General features: G+C 41.5%; 1 protein-coding gene across 1 annotated transcript in view; it reads left to right on the top strand.

The window, feature by feature from the left end:
• Window positions 1–5231: 5231 nt before the first annotated feature.
• rps6ka1 (ribosomal protein S6 kinase a, polypeptide 1) overlaps window positions 5232–13962 on the top strand; it is a 45533-nt gene continuing 36802 nt past the window's right edge. The window contains exons 1-2 of the mRNA XM_027274831.1: window positions 5232–5947; window positions 12606–12650. Of these exons, the coding sequence (XP_027130632.1) occupies window positions 5885–5947; window positions 12606–12650 (108 nt within the window). The 5' untranslated portion in view covers window positions 5232–5884. The remainder of the gene's footprint in view (window positions 5948–12605; window positions 12651–13962) is intronic.

Raw genomic sequence — 13962 nt, 5'->3', positions numbered from 1 at the left:
ACGTTGCCCGTTTTACCCTTCATATTTTTTTAAACTCTGATATTTTTGTAGTAATTTCCATTGTCCATTGTCCAGGTGGGCTACAATCCATTACCTATGATTGTCCTGGCCTGTAAATAACACACTCTGCCATCCCAGGAGAGGCTCATTGATATTAATGAGACAAAACATAGTACAAAACACCCTGTTCCTGATACAGCTGCAGAGAGAAGCGTGAAACCGGAGATGTAAAACTATACTGATGTGGTTTTTGGTACTTAAAACCACAAACCACAAACATATATTCTTATGGATGAGAAAATGTGAAAAAATATGGGACATTTAAAGAAAAATCTGCCTTAAATTTATCAATATTTTATTAATGTCCAATGTTTGTTTTTTTACAGTATAAGATATAGATAGATATCAGAGGCATGCTACTAAAGTTTATTCATGAATACATTTATCCACAACACACACAGATACAGCTTTTGACCAAAGAGAGAGCACAGGGATGCTATTAATATATAATATTGTGTTCTGTGGTTATTCACAGCGAGGTACATGGTCTCTAGACAGGCTTTCTGGTTGACTCATTGTTATTTAGTACCCATAAACACTGCAGAATTAGGTTTAGGTTCAAAGTTACTTTTATGTTAAATGATTACCACCATAAAATTCAGTACCACGTATTTATTCTTAAAGGAGACCATGAGTCACAACTACAGAGTTCAACTAATGTGTGTCGTTGATCAAAATGCTACTTTTTAACATCTTTGAAGTCATGTGAGTTGCATTCATGACATCAAGTCAAGCACTTTAAAGGGTTCTGTGTGAGTTGTGAAACCTATGCTGTTAGCTATACCAAGAAATCATTGTCAATGTCACAGTTCCCAACGGATCTGTTGTAGAATGTTTCCTGAGGAGTAAAGGGCACCGCCTGATGAAAAGGCTATAGTCATGAAAGAGCTGCCCCCTGATATCTGGCACCCCCTGCTGTTATTCTCTTTGAATAAAGCCAAAGAGACAGTGGCAGTCGCGCTTATATGTCAGCAGACAAAATGGCACGGTGTCTCCATATGTGCGCGCGTGTGCTTGATGCCAATATTTTCAAATATTGCCGGAAAATATGTTGAGCTGCACACAAAAATCTCAGCCTGACATCTGTGTTCATAGAAGAAGGATTTGTGTAAGATAGCCTCTTAGTGTTCAGATAGATGGTATAGTGGAAAGGGTGTTCAATCCTTATAAATCTCACAGAATCACTATTGATCTTCTGTTGAGTCAAGATGTTCTCTCATGAAAGCGGAAAATAACTGAGCTCGAATGTCAGTCCACTAGTCGGACAAATCAAAGCTGATCTTGAGTAATGAAAAACCAATGGATTGCAAAATTCTTGCTCACTCTTGCTTAAAGTCTCCGTGACTACCACATGCTAAGGTCTAGTATACTGCAGTGGTTTTATTCCAATGATAGCAGCAGCACATGTGAAATACTACTGGTACAAGATCATGCTGCTCTTTCCCTTTCTTGTTTTCCAGCTCGAACAACAACCACAAAAACCATTTGCTCATGCACTTATTGACTCTGAATGTTCCGATCCCTAATGGTTTGATCCATCTCTCATTGACAAGTGTCATTATGATGTATTACTGTAGCTTGGTTATGTTAAACTTGGTCTCAGACGTGGGTTTTTTTTTCTTTCTGTAAAGACTGTGTGCTTGACCCACCTTCTTACGCAGCCCAAATACCAGAGATACAAATTCAAGCCTCAACATGCTGTTTTGTCTTTACAGTGCACCCATTACTACAGTCATAAAATCATGCACTCAGCAGACTCTGTTATGCATTAGAAGTTCTCTTTTCTTCTATTACAGATCAATGCTCCCCTCCCAGCCCGTCTGCAACCAGGCAGTCCCATCAGCCATTTCTGTGACAAATGATAATTCCACTCATGTTTGAAATACAATAACACTATTTGTTCATCATCTCTGTAAGGCAAGGAGCGAATTTGGAATCATTGCAATGCCTCCTGCCATAGTCAGTCTGCAGAGAATAGATAATTACACTTGCTCCACTATTGAGCAGTTAATTAATTTGTTTCATGCTGCAGCCCCACTGACGGTGTTGATCCTTGTACTGCAGACATGAGCTCAGCTTTGCAGGAATTATTAGCAAAGATCTGAAAGTACTCTTGTTGAAACCTGATACACTCAGTGTTACAAGTGTACACGTTACAAGTGTAGTGTATATACTATGCTGAAAATATCATGTCCATTAGTCTTTGAGTGCTGTATCTATCTGCGCTGCAGACAGCGTATATTTAGTGCATTGCTTTAATGCTGGGATACTCTTGTCTTTAAGTAGAGTTTATTCCTGGTGCCTGTGTTGCATCAACAAATAATTCCCTTGGATTAACATTTTGCTTGACACATGAACTCTCTCTAAATCCTTATAATGGTGTGCAGGAAAACAGAATGACTATCAAACACTTATTATCAAAGATTTTTAGCTATGCATCGGGTAATTCAAACATACACAAAAGCACTGTGATATGGTGGGTACCTCAGAGGTATTACAATAAAGGCATTCAAAGAGTTTGTGTTTAAGAGTTTATGTAAATGATCTTACTTTCACCCATTTTAGTGAGTACAGTAAGTAAGGTAACGCTATATCACATTTGAAAAGCAGAAACAAACAGCGGAATAAATCAGAAGCAGAAATGAAAGACAAAACAAGCTGTAGATTAACAAAGATGAACAAATGAGTTTTGAGGTGCTGTTTCTAAACCAGTTGCCACTTCACAATTGGAGTGTGCATGTATTTGCATCTTAATATCTGTTTACTGCTGTCTGTGTTTAGAGAGGAGGGAACTAAACATGGAATGATTCACTGCACACTCAACATCACTCTCCCTATCCTCCACCTCTGTGGTTTCAAACTGAAAATGAGGTTAAACAACGGTGTCATCTCTGCATCGCTTTATCTAATTCGCAGTCTGTCGTTCGGGGACCAAACCTGCCTCCTATTTTGTCACAGCTCATCTGACGTTCCTCGACAAACATACTTCACTCCTATGCCAATACGCTGTCAAGTCAGGGTGGAGTCTTGCTCTATTGCACATGCATGTCAAGCTGGACTGAGTCATATTACCCATGATGCTTCTTGTCTAGCGCAAGGTGGGGGTAGGGTATCCCTGGAGCCTCTGTCACTGGACGGGAGATACCTCTGAGTCATTGCTGTCACCTGTGACGTCACTGGAGCACCATGAATAGAAGAGATCCCCTGCAGTCAGTGCAGAAATGTACTTCACATCTAACAGCTACAGCATCAACATGCCAATCGCTGTCGATGTACTTATTGATAGGTTGTCTGCTATTACAAGAAGCTGTTTCCTTCTACTAGTGACCCTAAGCTTACAATGTATTGGTTTTTTTGGAAAGTATTTTTTTGGAAAATATGTTTTCCTCACCATTTGGCCTCCTCATGTGACATTTCATCCCTCTTGGATCATCTTCTTTTCATTCGTTCCTATAAATTCTCTTTCTCACAACCTCAGCTTTCACCACAGGATTAAACCGAACATCTGGAATTCATCATATCAAACAGGAGCAGCTATGATAAACAGCGAGAAATGCTCAGCATCCGAGCCGCAGATATCATCCACGTACCGGACAAGGGGTGAAAAATGAGAGGAAAGAAGATGAGGAATGAAGGAGGCGGAGAAGAGGGGGGGAAAAAAAATCAAGCATTGGTCTGCTGCACTGCTGCACTAAATAACGAACACCAATATAGCATTATGAGGTGCTGTGAGTGTTCCCATAGCAGCTGCATATCCATCAAGAGAAATCAATGGGTTAATGTGAGCCTTGGGATGGCAGTGACTTTGAATATTACACACTGTACAATGTGAGTGTGATCGATAATCCTCCTTCTCGGTGTTGTAATCTTATCTTCCAACCGCCCTTTGGTGGTATGTAACCGTCTGAAAATAAATGAACTGTACATCAACCTTTAGAGCATTCTCTCTCAATTGAGTTAATTCTCTTTCCATGAAAAAGTGTAAACAAACAGGCGTTAATATTCATCTGTTGTGTCCATTTGCACCAGTAGCATCACTTCAAAATGATGGATCATGTAGGCTTGTTGTGTGGCTAATCACTGGCAAATCATCTACAGGAAGATAACCTTATGTACGAAAAGGTTGTTGTATGTTAACAGCATGGATACAAAGTCCAAAAATGTGTCAAGATGCATTTATATAAGACTGAAAATGTCTCCATCTCCAGTTCTCCAGTCTGTATTTAACCTGCCACAAAGCTCAGACTTGTAGATGAGCATGATAAAGAGGTTTTTTTTGTCAATGCAGCAGCATTTTGCATTCACAGTAGTTAGACAACACATCCATCAACAGATAAGCCCAGCATCATGAGCTCCATTTATCCTCCCCAGTTAATATCTCATTTGTGTTTTTTTGCATGAAATCCCATCTTCATCTTAATTTGAATCAAAAATGTATCTGATCCGTTCACGGCGGTTTGATGGTCTCCAGTTGCCAATAGTAACCAAAGCTAGCCAACAGCAAAATCCACTCGGCAGTGAATGAAGCAGCGAAGTGTTGAGGGTGGAGGGGCGTATTATGTCACTGAAGATTACAAGGACCATTACAAGAGCTGCTGTCAATGAAAAGAGTGCTGCATCAATGTAACAGAATCAAACAGAACTGGTCACGACCCAAATCCAAGTCTCTTCTTGTGCTTTGCATTGAAATAATTGTGTAATCTATGTTATGTCATTTCAAAGCAGCGTGTATTTTGACCCAGAGCGAGTGGTGATGTGGCTCTGAGGGGGAACATGCACTAAATGTATTGTCATATATCAGTAGTTTGGGGGAAATCAAACCTCTCCAGACATGAAAAGTCACTTGCACACTCTGAACACATCAGTCTGGGCACAGTAGACATTATGCATCCCCTTTTTTTCCGCTTCCATTCATCACCATCTATTAAATGACTGACAGGTTTTTCCTTTGAACGCAGAGCTTCACTCCTCTGATGCACCTGCTGCTGCTGTTGCTGCTGCAGCACCACAATCATGAAAGAGAGAGAAAAAAAAAGCATGAATAGCAGCCTCCAGTCTGCATTACGTATTTGCAGTTCATCCTTTCGCCAGATGATGGCACGGTCGGACCTGGGCGGAACAAGTAGAAAAGGGGGTTGGATGAAATCCTGTTGGAGTCTGCCAATATTAGCCCGAGTTAGAGAGCGTGCTCGTACTCCAGACTCCACACTGAGGTCCCTGCGCGCATCGCACACTGTTGGGATCCAGGCGGCGGACGGAGCGAAGTCTTACCCCTCTTTTTTTTTTGCCCGGGAGAAATCACACGCACAGGGTGGGAGACATTTAGATCTCACACGACGTCGATTGCAAAGACAGCACAGGCTCTTGGCTTATTCCTTTAGGCGGTATCAGACTCCTGCAAAGCACCGTTAAAGGATCACACTGTTGGGCACCGCTGCCCGCTCCTCTCTCTCCGGCTTGTCAAAACCCAAATCCTGTGAGTGTCCAACGCGCTTACCTGGAAGGACAAGGGGCTTTGTTTGTTTGGTGTTTTCTGCTGGATTATCACTTTCAAACAAACAAACACACACACACGAGCCTGCGCTGAAGTCAAACCAAGGGATTACAATTGTTTGTAAAGCTCTTGGTTGCGCTTGGCGGCGTCTTTCTCCGTGCGCAGAGCGAAGTGCTGATAAAATCTTCTCTACCTGGACTTTGGACCTGAGTGAAGGAGCTCCTCGACACTTGACAGGAGCGGCACCGTCAAAAAAAAAAAAAAATCTGGAGAGACCTGATTCGTACTTGAGCCGCTGAACAGAGAGGAAACCCTGCAAATCCTGCGAAAATGCCTCTTGCACAGATCGCGGAGCCATGGCCCACGATGGAACTAGTGCAGCTCGAAACGGAGGTAATGAGAGGTGAAATATGTCGACGCTATTTTATTTATTTTGTTGTTGTTGCATGCATTGTTTGATCAGATTTTGAATGAGAGTGAGAGAAAGAGGGGTGGAAAAAATAAAATGGCGAGCAAGGTGCGCGTCCAGGTATCAGTTCAAGGTGTTCACCACTTTCTAGAGGGGGAAAAAAAAGTGATTGGGAGTTTGTTAAATGTTTGTTTATGTTAAACTAAAACACACACAGCTGGAGATGAACACACTTCATAAATAATTCATAATGTATGTCCTGTGTAGGATGTAGTATGCATTTTTAATCAGGGTAAGTCCAAATGTGATGAATAGACTGTATATTTTCCTGTCAGTTTATATTCTTTGCAAACAATCCTACAGGGGCTTATTATAAAGGATTGACAGTCAGTAAGGGGATGTTTCACATGAGTTCCAGTCTATCACCCCATGTCAGAGCTCAGAAAAAAGAGAGTGACCTGAAGGAAATGTGCAGGGCTCGTCATCTGTCTGTCTGCCACTGCTCTTACCTGTAAAGTGGTTTCATTCTCTGTGTAAAGTCTTTTCACACATGGCAGGGCAGACTCCTCCAGCCTCATGCGGACCGTTAAACTGAAAATCTATATGCTGAACTCTGTAGTACATTTAAACCTGTGAGTTTTCTAAGTTTTGTAATGCAGGCTGCAGAGGTCTCTTCGTTTACAGCTTAAACATGCCTCAGATCACCCTGTGTTTGTGTGTGTTCCTCTGCAGTTTTACTCAAACAAACCTGTCTTGTCAGAAGTGTCCGATCACTACACTAGAGGCGGACTCTCGTAAAGTTTAAATGATTTACAGTTTTCTCATAATACATTTTTAGAACATCTAAAATTCAGGCTAAGAAAGAGATCTGTCGCTCTAATGTTGTCCAGAGAGGTGGCATCATTATTCATGAACTCTTCAATTGCCTCTTGAACAGACTGGTTGCTAAGTGAAATGTGCTGCTATCGCATTATGGTTATGATGAGCAGACAACCTGTTCCACATTAGGCTACAGCTGTAGCCTAAAGTGCCTCTTTTGAATTAGTCTACTAATGAAAGGTCCAGTGTGTCAGATTTAGGCGGCTCTGTTCACAGAATATGGGAGAAATGGAATAGACGGCACAGTTTCTCTTCCATGTAGTGAAGCATGTAGCACCGTCGACAATAGCTCAGACCAAACACTGGTTCTAGATTGGGCCACAAGTTTCCTGACCTACAGCTCACAATTATTTCATTTTTGAATAATCGGTCTATAATATGTCAGAAAATAATGAACACATCCACCCCAGCCACCTAAAGTCCAAGGTCATGATTTGTGTTTGATTTGTTTTCGCCATTTTTGCATGAGAAAATCGCTTAAACGATTAATTCATCATCAAAATAGTTCGCACTCGTTGCGTCTGATCTCACTGATTTATAGCTCTGTGTACAATGTTGCACAGTGTCCTCAATCTGCTTCACAAGACATCAGTCTGATCATAAATAAGTCTCATTTGTCTCTCGTCTCTTGGCCTAGATAATCTTTTGGTGGGAGCGAGAATTTATTAGATGCAACACCAAGAGAAAGATTTGCGAGAATTTAAGGGAAAATGATGCCTGTTGTTCTAAATTTTGCTCATTAAGCTTGATGCCTAATTCATAAATACCGAAGGAGAGTTGATGAGTCGTGACTCATCAAGCTACTCATTATCACTATTAAGGGAGTAGACATTATTGATTGCGCAGAGACAGTTATTACAGTTAATTGTAGAGCAGACAAATGTTATTATTGGTGCTCATGATGAATGAAAAATTAAGTTCACTTTGGGTAATTTCGAAACCGCGTCATCCTGACTCGGTTTGTCCTGCAGACTCCACTATTTACAGTATTCTGCAGCACATGAGTTGGCTGCGTAGCATATCACGGTTGAACAGATGGTGCTTGCAGAACCTGTGAAGACTGCTAAGTTTAATACTGTAAAAAATACCCTCCCTTTGCTATGTGTGATGCTCACAATTCTATGTTAACCAAATTTGTGAGATAATTGCTAAAAATACAGCCTCTCTCTCTCTCTCTGTAAATTTTGAAATTATTTATGTTGTAAGTTCTTGCCTGCCCGCATCGGCCTGCCCAATATCTGTAATTGATTTGATCACACCGGTCACTCACTGCCAGTCACATTGGGATGTGTGCCATTTATCGCTGTCACCAACCTACCAACCAGCTGCACACTTTGGTTCCTGTTGGCAGTGAGAGACCGAGAGATGTATCAGAGCTCAGATTGATTGAGCAGAAAGAGCGAGTGAGGCTGGAGGGCCATGCCAGTGAACATGTTGGAAGAGTCAAATGGAGGCATAGCAATGGGAGTCCGCCTAGTCATGCGGACAGATGGGACGGACAGAGGGACTCACTTGTAGCTGATTTTTTTGAAAATGAAGGACTGAAGAACAAAAGATTATGACAGCTGAGGAAAAGTCTGTTTCCCTGTCTCTCATTGTGCGGGTGTGTTTTTGAAACAGAGAAGGTGTCACGGGCAGAAATGCGATTAAGGGCCTTTTGTGCTTTTAAGCTGTGACAAAGCAAGCGAGAGAAAGAGAGCTGTTAAAAAAAAAACATTTGTTTGATTGAGCCCTTTTATTCATCACCACACCGCATCCGTTATAAATGAACTTCTCCTCAATGATTCATCTTTGATAAAGGCACGATAACAAATCATCCCAATCCTGTCCCGCTTGAATCACTACCACCTGCAGTGGCCACTGTCATTGCTAGACAGATAAGTTAAGGTCCTCTAAAAGATCTGAATCATGTTTCTGTCAGTGTTGAGTTATTGCAGATTTATCAATCCACATTCCTGGAGAATCTCTCTCACCCTGAAATGCGGGTGGACATTTTTGCTCATTTGATTGATTCACGCAGGTAATCTTGAAGCTATGAAACATTATGATACAACACTGCAGCTGTATCATTATGCCCACGATAGCTTGCAAGTCGTAGAAGTCTAACTTCCAAAGTGTCGGGAGATGTAGATTGAATTGGTGAACAAAAACAAACCAAAACATATTTGTATTAATTAATGGGAAAAGTGACACTGATGCAAGTATTAGTTTGTTAATTAGTTTGCTGTATTCATAGTTAATATGGATTCTGATTATTTGACTGTTAAGAGCTCATAAGACACTTTTAGCTGGTGTAGTTTTGTGGTTCCTGCCTTGTTCAAGATGGCATGTTTGGTGGCCACACTTGGACGTACTGTACTCTAAAATGCATTACCTTCATTGTCATCTTTTTTCTTTTTATCAGCTTAACTTAACTTTTACAACCAGAACTAATATCTTCAACAACTGTGCCTGAAAGATTACAGGTGAGGCAACATGATAGCAAAGTGTCAGAATCAGACTGCATCCCTCTGTGTTCTGGATTAAATATTTCGAGTCCACAGATTGGGCCTTATTTGTCGCTCTTCATAAGGATAGAAGAGAGAGGACAGCAAAGGATAAATGTATTTATATAACAGGAATGCACAAGCCAGGATTTAAAGAGCAGGACTGTACAAGCCTAGATGGCAGAGAAAGAAAGAGACATGGTATAACTAGACTGGAGTTTTTTTCAATTATTGCGTAACACGGTCATGTAGAGGAGAAAGTAGGGTTAATATACGGAATGTGTGCCGTGTTTGCCAGCCAGGCGTGGTCAGCAGTGCACACCCGAACACTTGGGTATGCGTGTGTGTGTGTTCTCCAGTTCAGTTCACTTTCACGCTTTGCTCCATGTGTGTATGTGCATATGCTTAACTGTAGCTAATCTGGGTGTGACCTGTGGCACACCTGAGCAGGGCTGTGGGAGAGGTGTAGGGCTAGGTGGGCATGTGATAACACAACACTTTGCCTGATAGGTGTCCTGAGAAAGAAAGTCCTCCATTGCTTTTTGTCTTTGTAGAATTCAAATCTGTCAGTGAAGACTGTATATTGTCAAGTCACAGTTATATCTGCAGGCAAAGGTGCAGATTCGGAGCTGTTAAAACAAATTTCTTCTCTCTTCACTTCGCTGATGTTAGGGAAAAACTTGTTTTTTGGCGCCCACACAAATAAACCTGATAGAAATAGCTTTTGTCCATTTTCTGGCATTGACCAGAAGAGGACATTAGTAATGTGACCTGCTGTCAATACTCACCGGCAAGTGAGATTACGAGAAATTTTGTTGGATAGGATTACAGGCACAAACATTGTATTTCTTAGTTGCTTAGTTACGGTGCAGCGCTGCTCTAATCACACAGATTTATATATCAAAATCACACCCTGAGATTGTTTACTTTCTCTAATCATATATGAGTCCTGTGAGAAATTAAAAGTTCGCCGCTCTGGCTTACTTAATAGGTGTGTCTGTAAATCCTTTTACAGCATGCTTGTGGCCTGTATATTTCTTATAGTGTGTGTGTGTGCATCTTGTAGCATTTTTCTCCATACTTATTTGCCCAGTAAAGTTCACACACTTTCTTATGTTGCTTTTGAAAATCATCTTTGTTTATTAATGTATTCATCTTTTAGCAAATGTATGCAGCTGTTTATGTTTGTGTGTTTTGCCCATGCACTCAATGAGGAACTCAAGGGAGGGAGAGCACCATTAACTGGGCCACTTGAATTAGTCATGCAAAGCTAATGAGGTTGAAATGTGTCGAGCTGCGACGTCGGGAAGGCATTGCTGACCACACATAAACGTAAGACAGTTGCGCTCACACACTTAAGATTTCCACCACTGGTCCCTCACCATGGTGGGTTAAATAAAGCCAGCCACACATACCTCACTGATGGAGCACAAGATGAAAGGCAGGAAAGGGGCAGAACGTGTAGTGAGGTGGGAAGGTTTCACCTTGTGTTCCTGAAAGTGAGATGGAATCAGTCTGCAAAGTCCCTCATAACAACACACACACTTCACTTCCTCTTGCTTTTTTAAATACCGCTCCGAAAACACATCTGTGCTTGGCTTTGAACTGCACTTGGTCTCTTAATTGTTACCATTTCTGCGATGTCACCCTTACATTACAGCTCTCACAGCCTCTTTTATGACTGGCATAGTTTGGCTAAATTAAATTGCCTCCCTTGAGATCATGATTAAAGTCCAACCAGATGAACTGTTGCTCTGTTTAAAAAAAAAAAGAAAAAGAAAAAAAAAGCTTGTCCAATTTATAGCTGTTGGTTCTTGCTAGATTGAAACTCGGAGCAGAAAAAGAAGTACATGCAGTTGCCAAACACATCCAATCTCAGCCCAGAGAAGAATGCACTGTGAGGTAGAACTGTGACAGTACTGTAAATCAGATCAGCGGTCTTAGGTTGTTTCTGTTCAGAAAGTTTCTTTTCTGCAATATACATAAGCCTAGCAAAGCTGTTTGGTGGCAGGCCGCTGCTTGTCATTGTGTACACTCCTTGTTTTATTTTGTGCAGTCTCGAGGAAGAGGAAGAGGGAAGAAAGAGGGCATGGAGGAAGTGTGCAACATCAGGGTCGCCCTTCTGTAATGGAAAAACAAAGAGGAAAGAGGAAAAGGAGGGGGGGTTGTTATTCAGGGTGTTGTCACACTTGGTCAGAATACAGAAATGTTTCTTTGATCAGTGGAAAGGGGGAGTCATCATCATAGATTTATTTTCAACTCTGTCCATTTAACATGTTACGGTCATTGTACTAGTCACAGGTCAGCCTGTAAACACAATTGTATAAAGTCACTTGTGGATCACGTCTAAGAAAATCACCTCTGTAGAAAGTCTGTATTACAAACTAGAGGAGTGAGATTTGAAATACAATGAAGGGATGGTCTGACATTGAGTTGCATTATGGGATATGTAGGAACCTGTGTTTTTGAAGTTGGTGTACATTATGGGATATGTAGGAACCTGTGTTTTTGAAGTTGGTGTATCTCTAACCATCTCATGGTCTCAAAATCTTTAACTTTACTCCAAGTCTGGTAACATAAATGATACTTTAATATAAATTAAATAACAAAACACATATTTAAGTACACCAATAGTCATAATTTGACACACTTGACCAATAACCGTATTCGACTTTCAATCTGTGGTTGGGATGGAACCAGAGTCAGCTAGACATCCCATCTTGCTGATGTTGTATGTCTCCTCTGTTGTCTAGCCTCCGTAGAGTTGTGTAGAAATGAGCAATGACAAGTGATCCTAACTTGACTTGACATCGTAATGGCCCCTGCTTTTTAAGAATTACATCACCGGTATCTCCTCCATCCTCTGCTTATCATTCTCCTTGTAGTTCTACCTTTGTGTGGAGCAGAATGAGACACATTTAATCATCTAATCTGACTGAAAGCCTACTGTATGTTCACAGTTAGCCACCCACTTCTGCTGCAGTGAACAGCATGTTGAGCTCTCCGAATGGGCTTTGGCGAGCCATTGTTTTACAAATAACAATGATTACCCTTTTCATCAAGACTTACCTACTGGAGAATGGACGACGGGTGTGCATTTGTGTCAGCCTAAGATTATTAGGTTTGCTGAGGAGCAAAGTGCTGGATACAATGGACTGTTGCCACCCACACAGTCTTGCAAATATTCCCTCTTTCTCCCTTCTTGATACACATACACTCATATGATATATGCACTGTCACACACTCTGACTCTTTCTCGTATCTGCTTTCTTGACAGAATGGGCAGAGCACCGCTGAGGATGGAGTCACGCCTGCTGTCAAGGTACATGAAACACACTCACACCAATGCAAAGACACACACACACACACACACACGCACACACACAAATGTGACTCAACATTCATGGAGCTTAAGATCCGGTAAATTACACTGAGGACTTGGACACAACTGCTATATTGAATTCTTTGGCTTTTGTTTGTGCTTTTTCGATGAAAGCCAGCAGCGGAAAGCAGAATTCCATCAAAGGGCAAATTCTTGTGTGAATCTTCATTTTGAGCTGAGGAAAAGAGAGCACACATCCGCGAATGTGTGACTGCGCGTTGATTTATTAACTCAGCAATTGCATTTAAGGCCCTCCGAGGGCATTAGCTGATTGGAGTTTAATGCGCTGAATACTGTCTGAGCAAGGCAGATTGAGCCACAGCCCTTCTACTGTGTCTGGGTCAATATAATAGAGCAGTAGTTTAACCCATGCTGTATGTCCTCACGTGTCCTGTTAACATGTTAACACGTCATATAGAGGCAAATACACACAAGCTTGCACGTACAAAAACGCACACAGTGAGAATCATCGAGTCAGCCCTTTCCTGCCTCCTGGCTGGCCTCCGCGCTTTATTGTCCGGCTCTGAAATCTGATCGTGTTTCCTTCTGTAGACTTTTACTCTCCAGCCATGTAGCAGCAGACAAGGAAATGTTCCTTCTCGCTTAGCCTCGTTTTTTCTTTTTCTTTTTTCTTTCTCTCCTCGCTCTCGAGGGGGATAGAGTTTGAAGAGGATGTCGTCTTTTCTTTCAGTCCAGAACAATGTGCTGTGACTGAAGGAGAGCTGAGTGCGCCGGATGAGAAAGAGGGGTTTCAGTCAAAGGAGTCAGCACACAGTGGCCGCATTGGTCCAAGCCATTAACATTGATGGCAAGGGGACAAAAAAGACAATGCTTCTTAGCTCGTACGGTACTTAAGTGTATCCAAATCATTAACCTAGACAACTTAATACCGATTTTGATACCTTAACTCTGGTTGTTTACTGATACCAATTCAATACTTCAAACTTCCCCTGAGCACTGTGAGATCTTCAATTCCAGGAACTTTTTATCTTAGGTAATTTGAAGCCAGAGTTTGCAGTGGCACCAAAAAAGACGGGTCAGCAGCGGGTCATGACATAACAAAAACACAGATTTTTGTCCTGACACTTTTTGAAGCACCGATCCACGTAATACAGTCAGTTTTGGATTAGTACATCACATCATCATAATCATATCATCACAATGAGAAGTTGCAAATATTTAATTATCACGCTGGTCTGGGTGCTGCTGTCATCATGTGCATTACATGTTGTGCTAATTGATTGGGGAGTAT

Source organism: Larimichthys crocea, chromosome XXIV (assembly GCF_000972845.2).
Source record: "Larimichthys crocea isolate SSNF chromosome XXIV, L_crocea_2.0, whole genome shotgun sequence".
Lineage (NCBI taxonomy): Eukaryota > Metazoa > Chordata > Actinopteri > Sciaenidae > Larimichthys > Larimichthys crocea.
The sequence above is the reverse complement of the archived record's forward strand: the minus strand, read 5'-3'. Positions and strand labels throughout refer to the sequence as shown.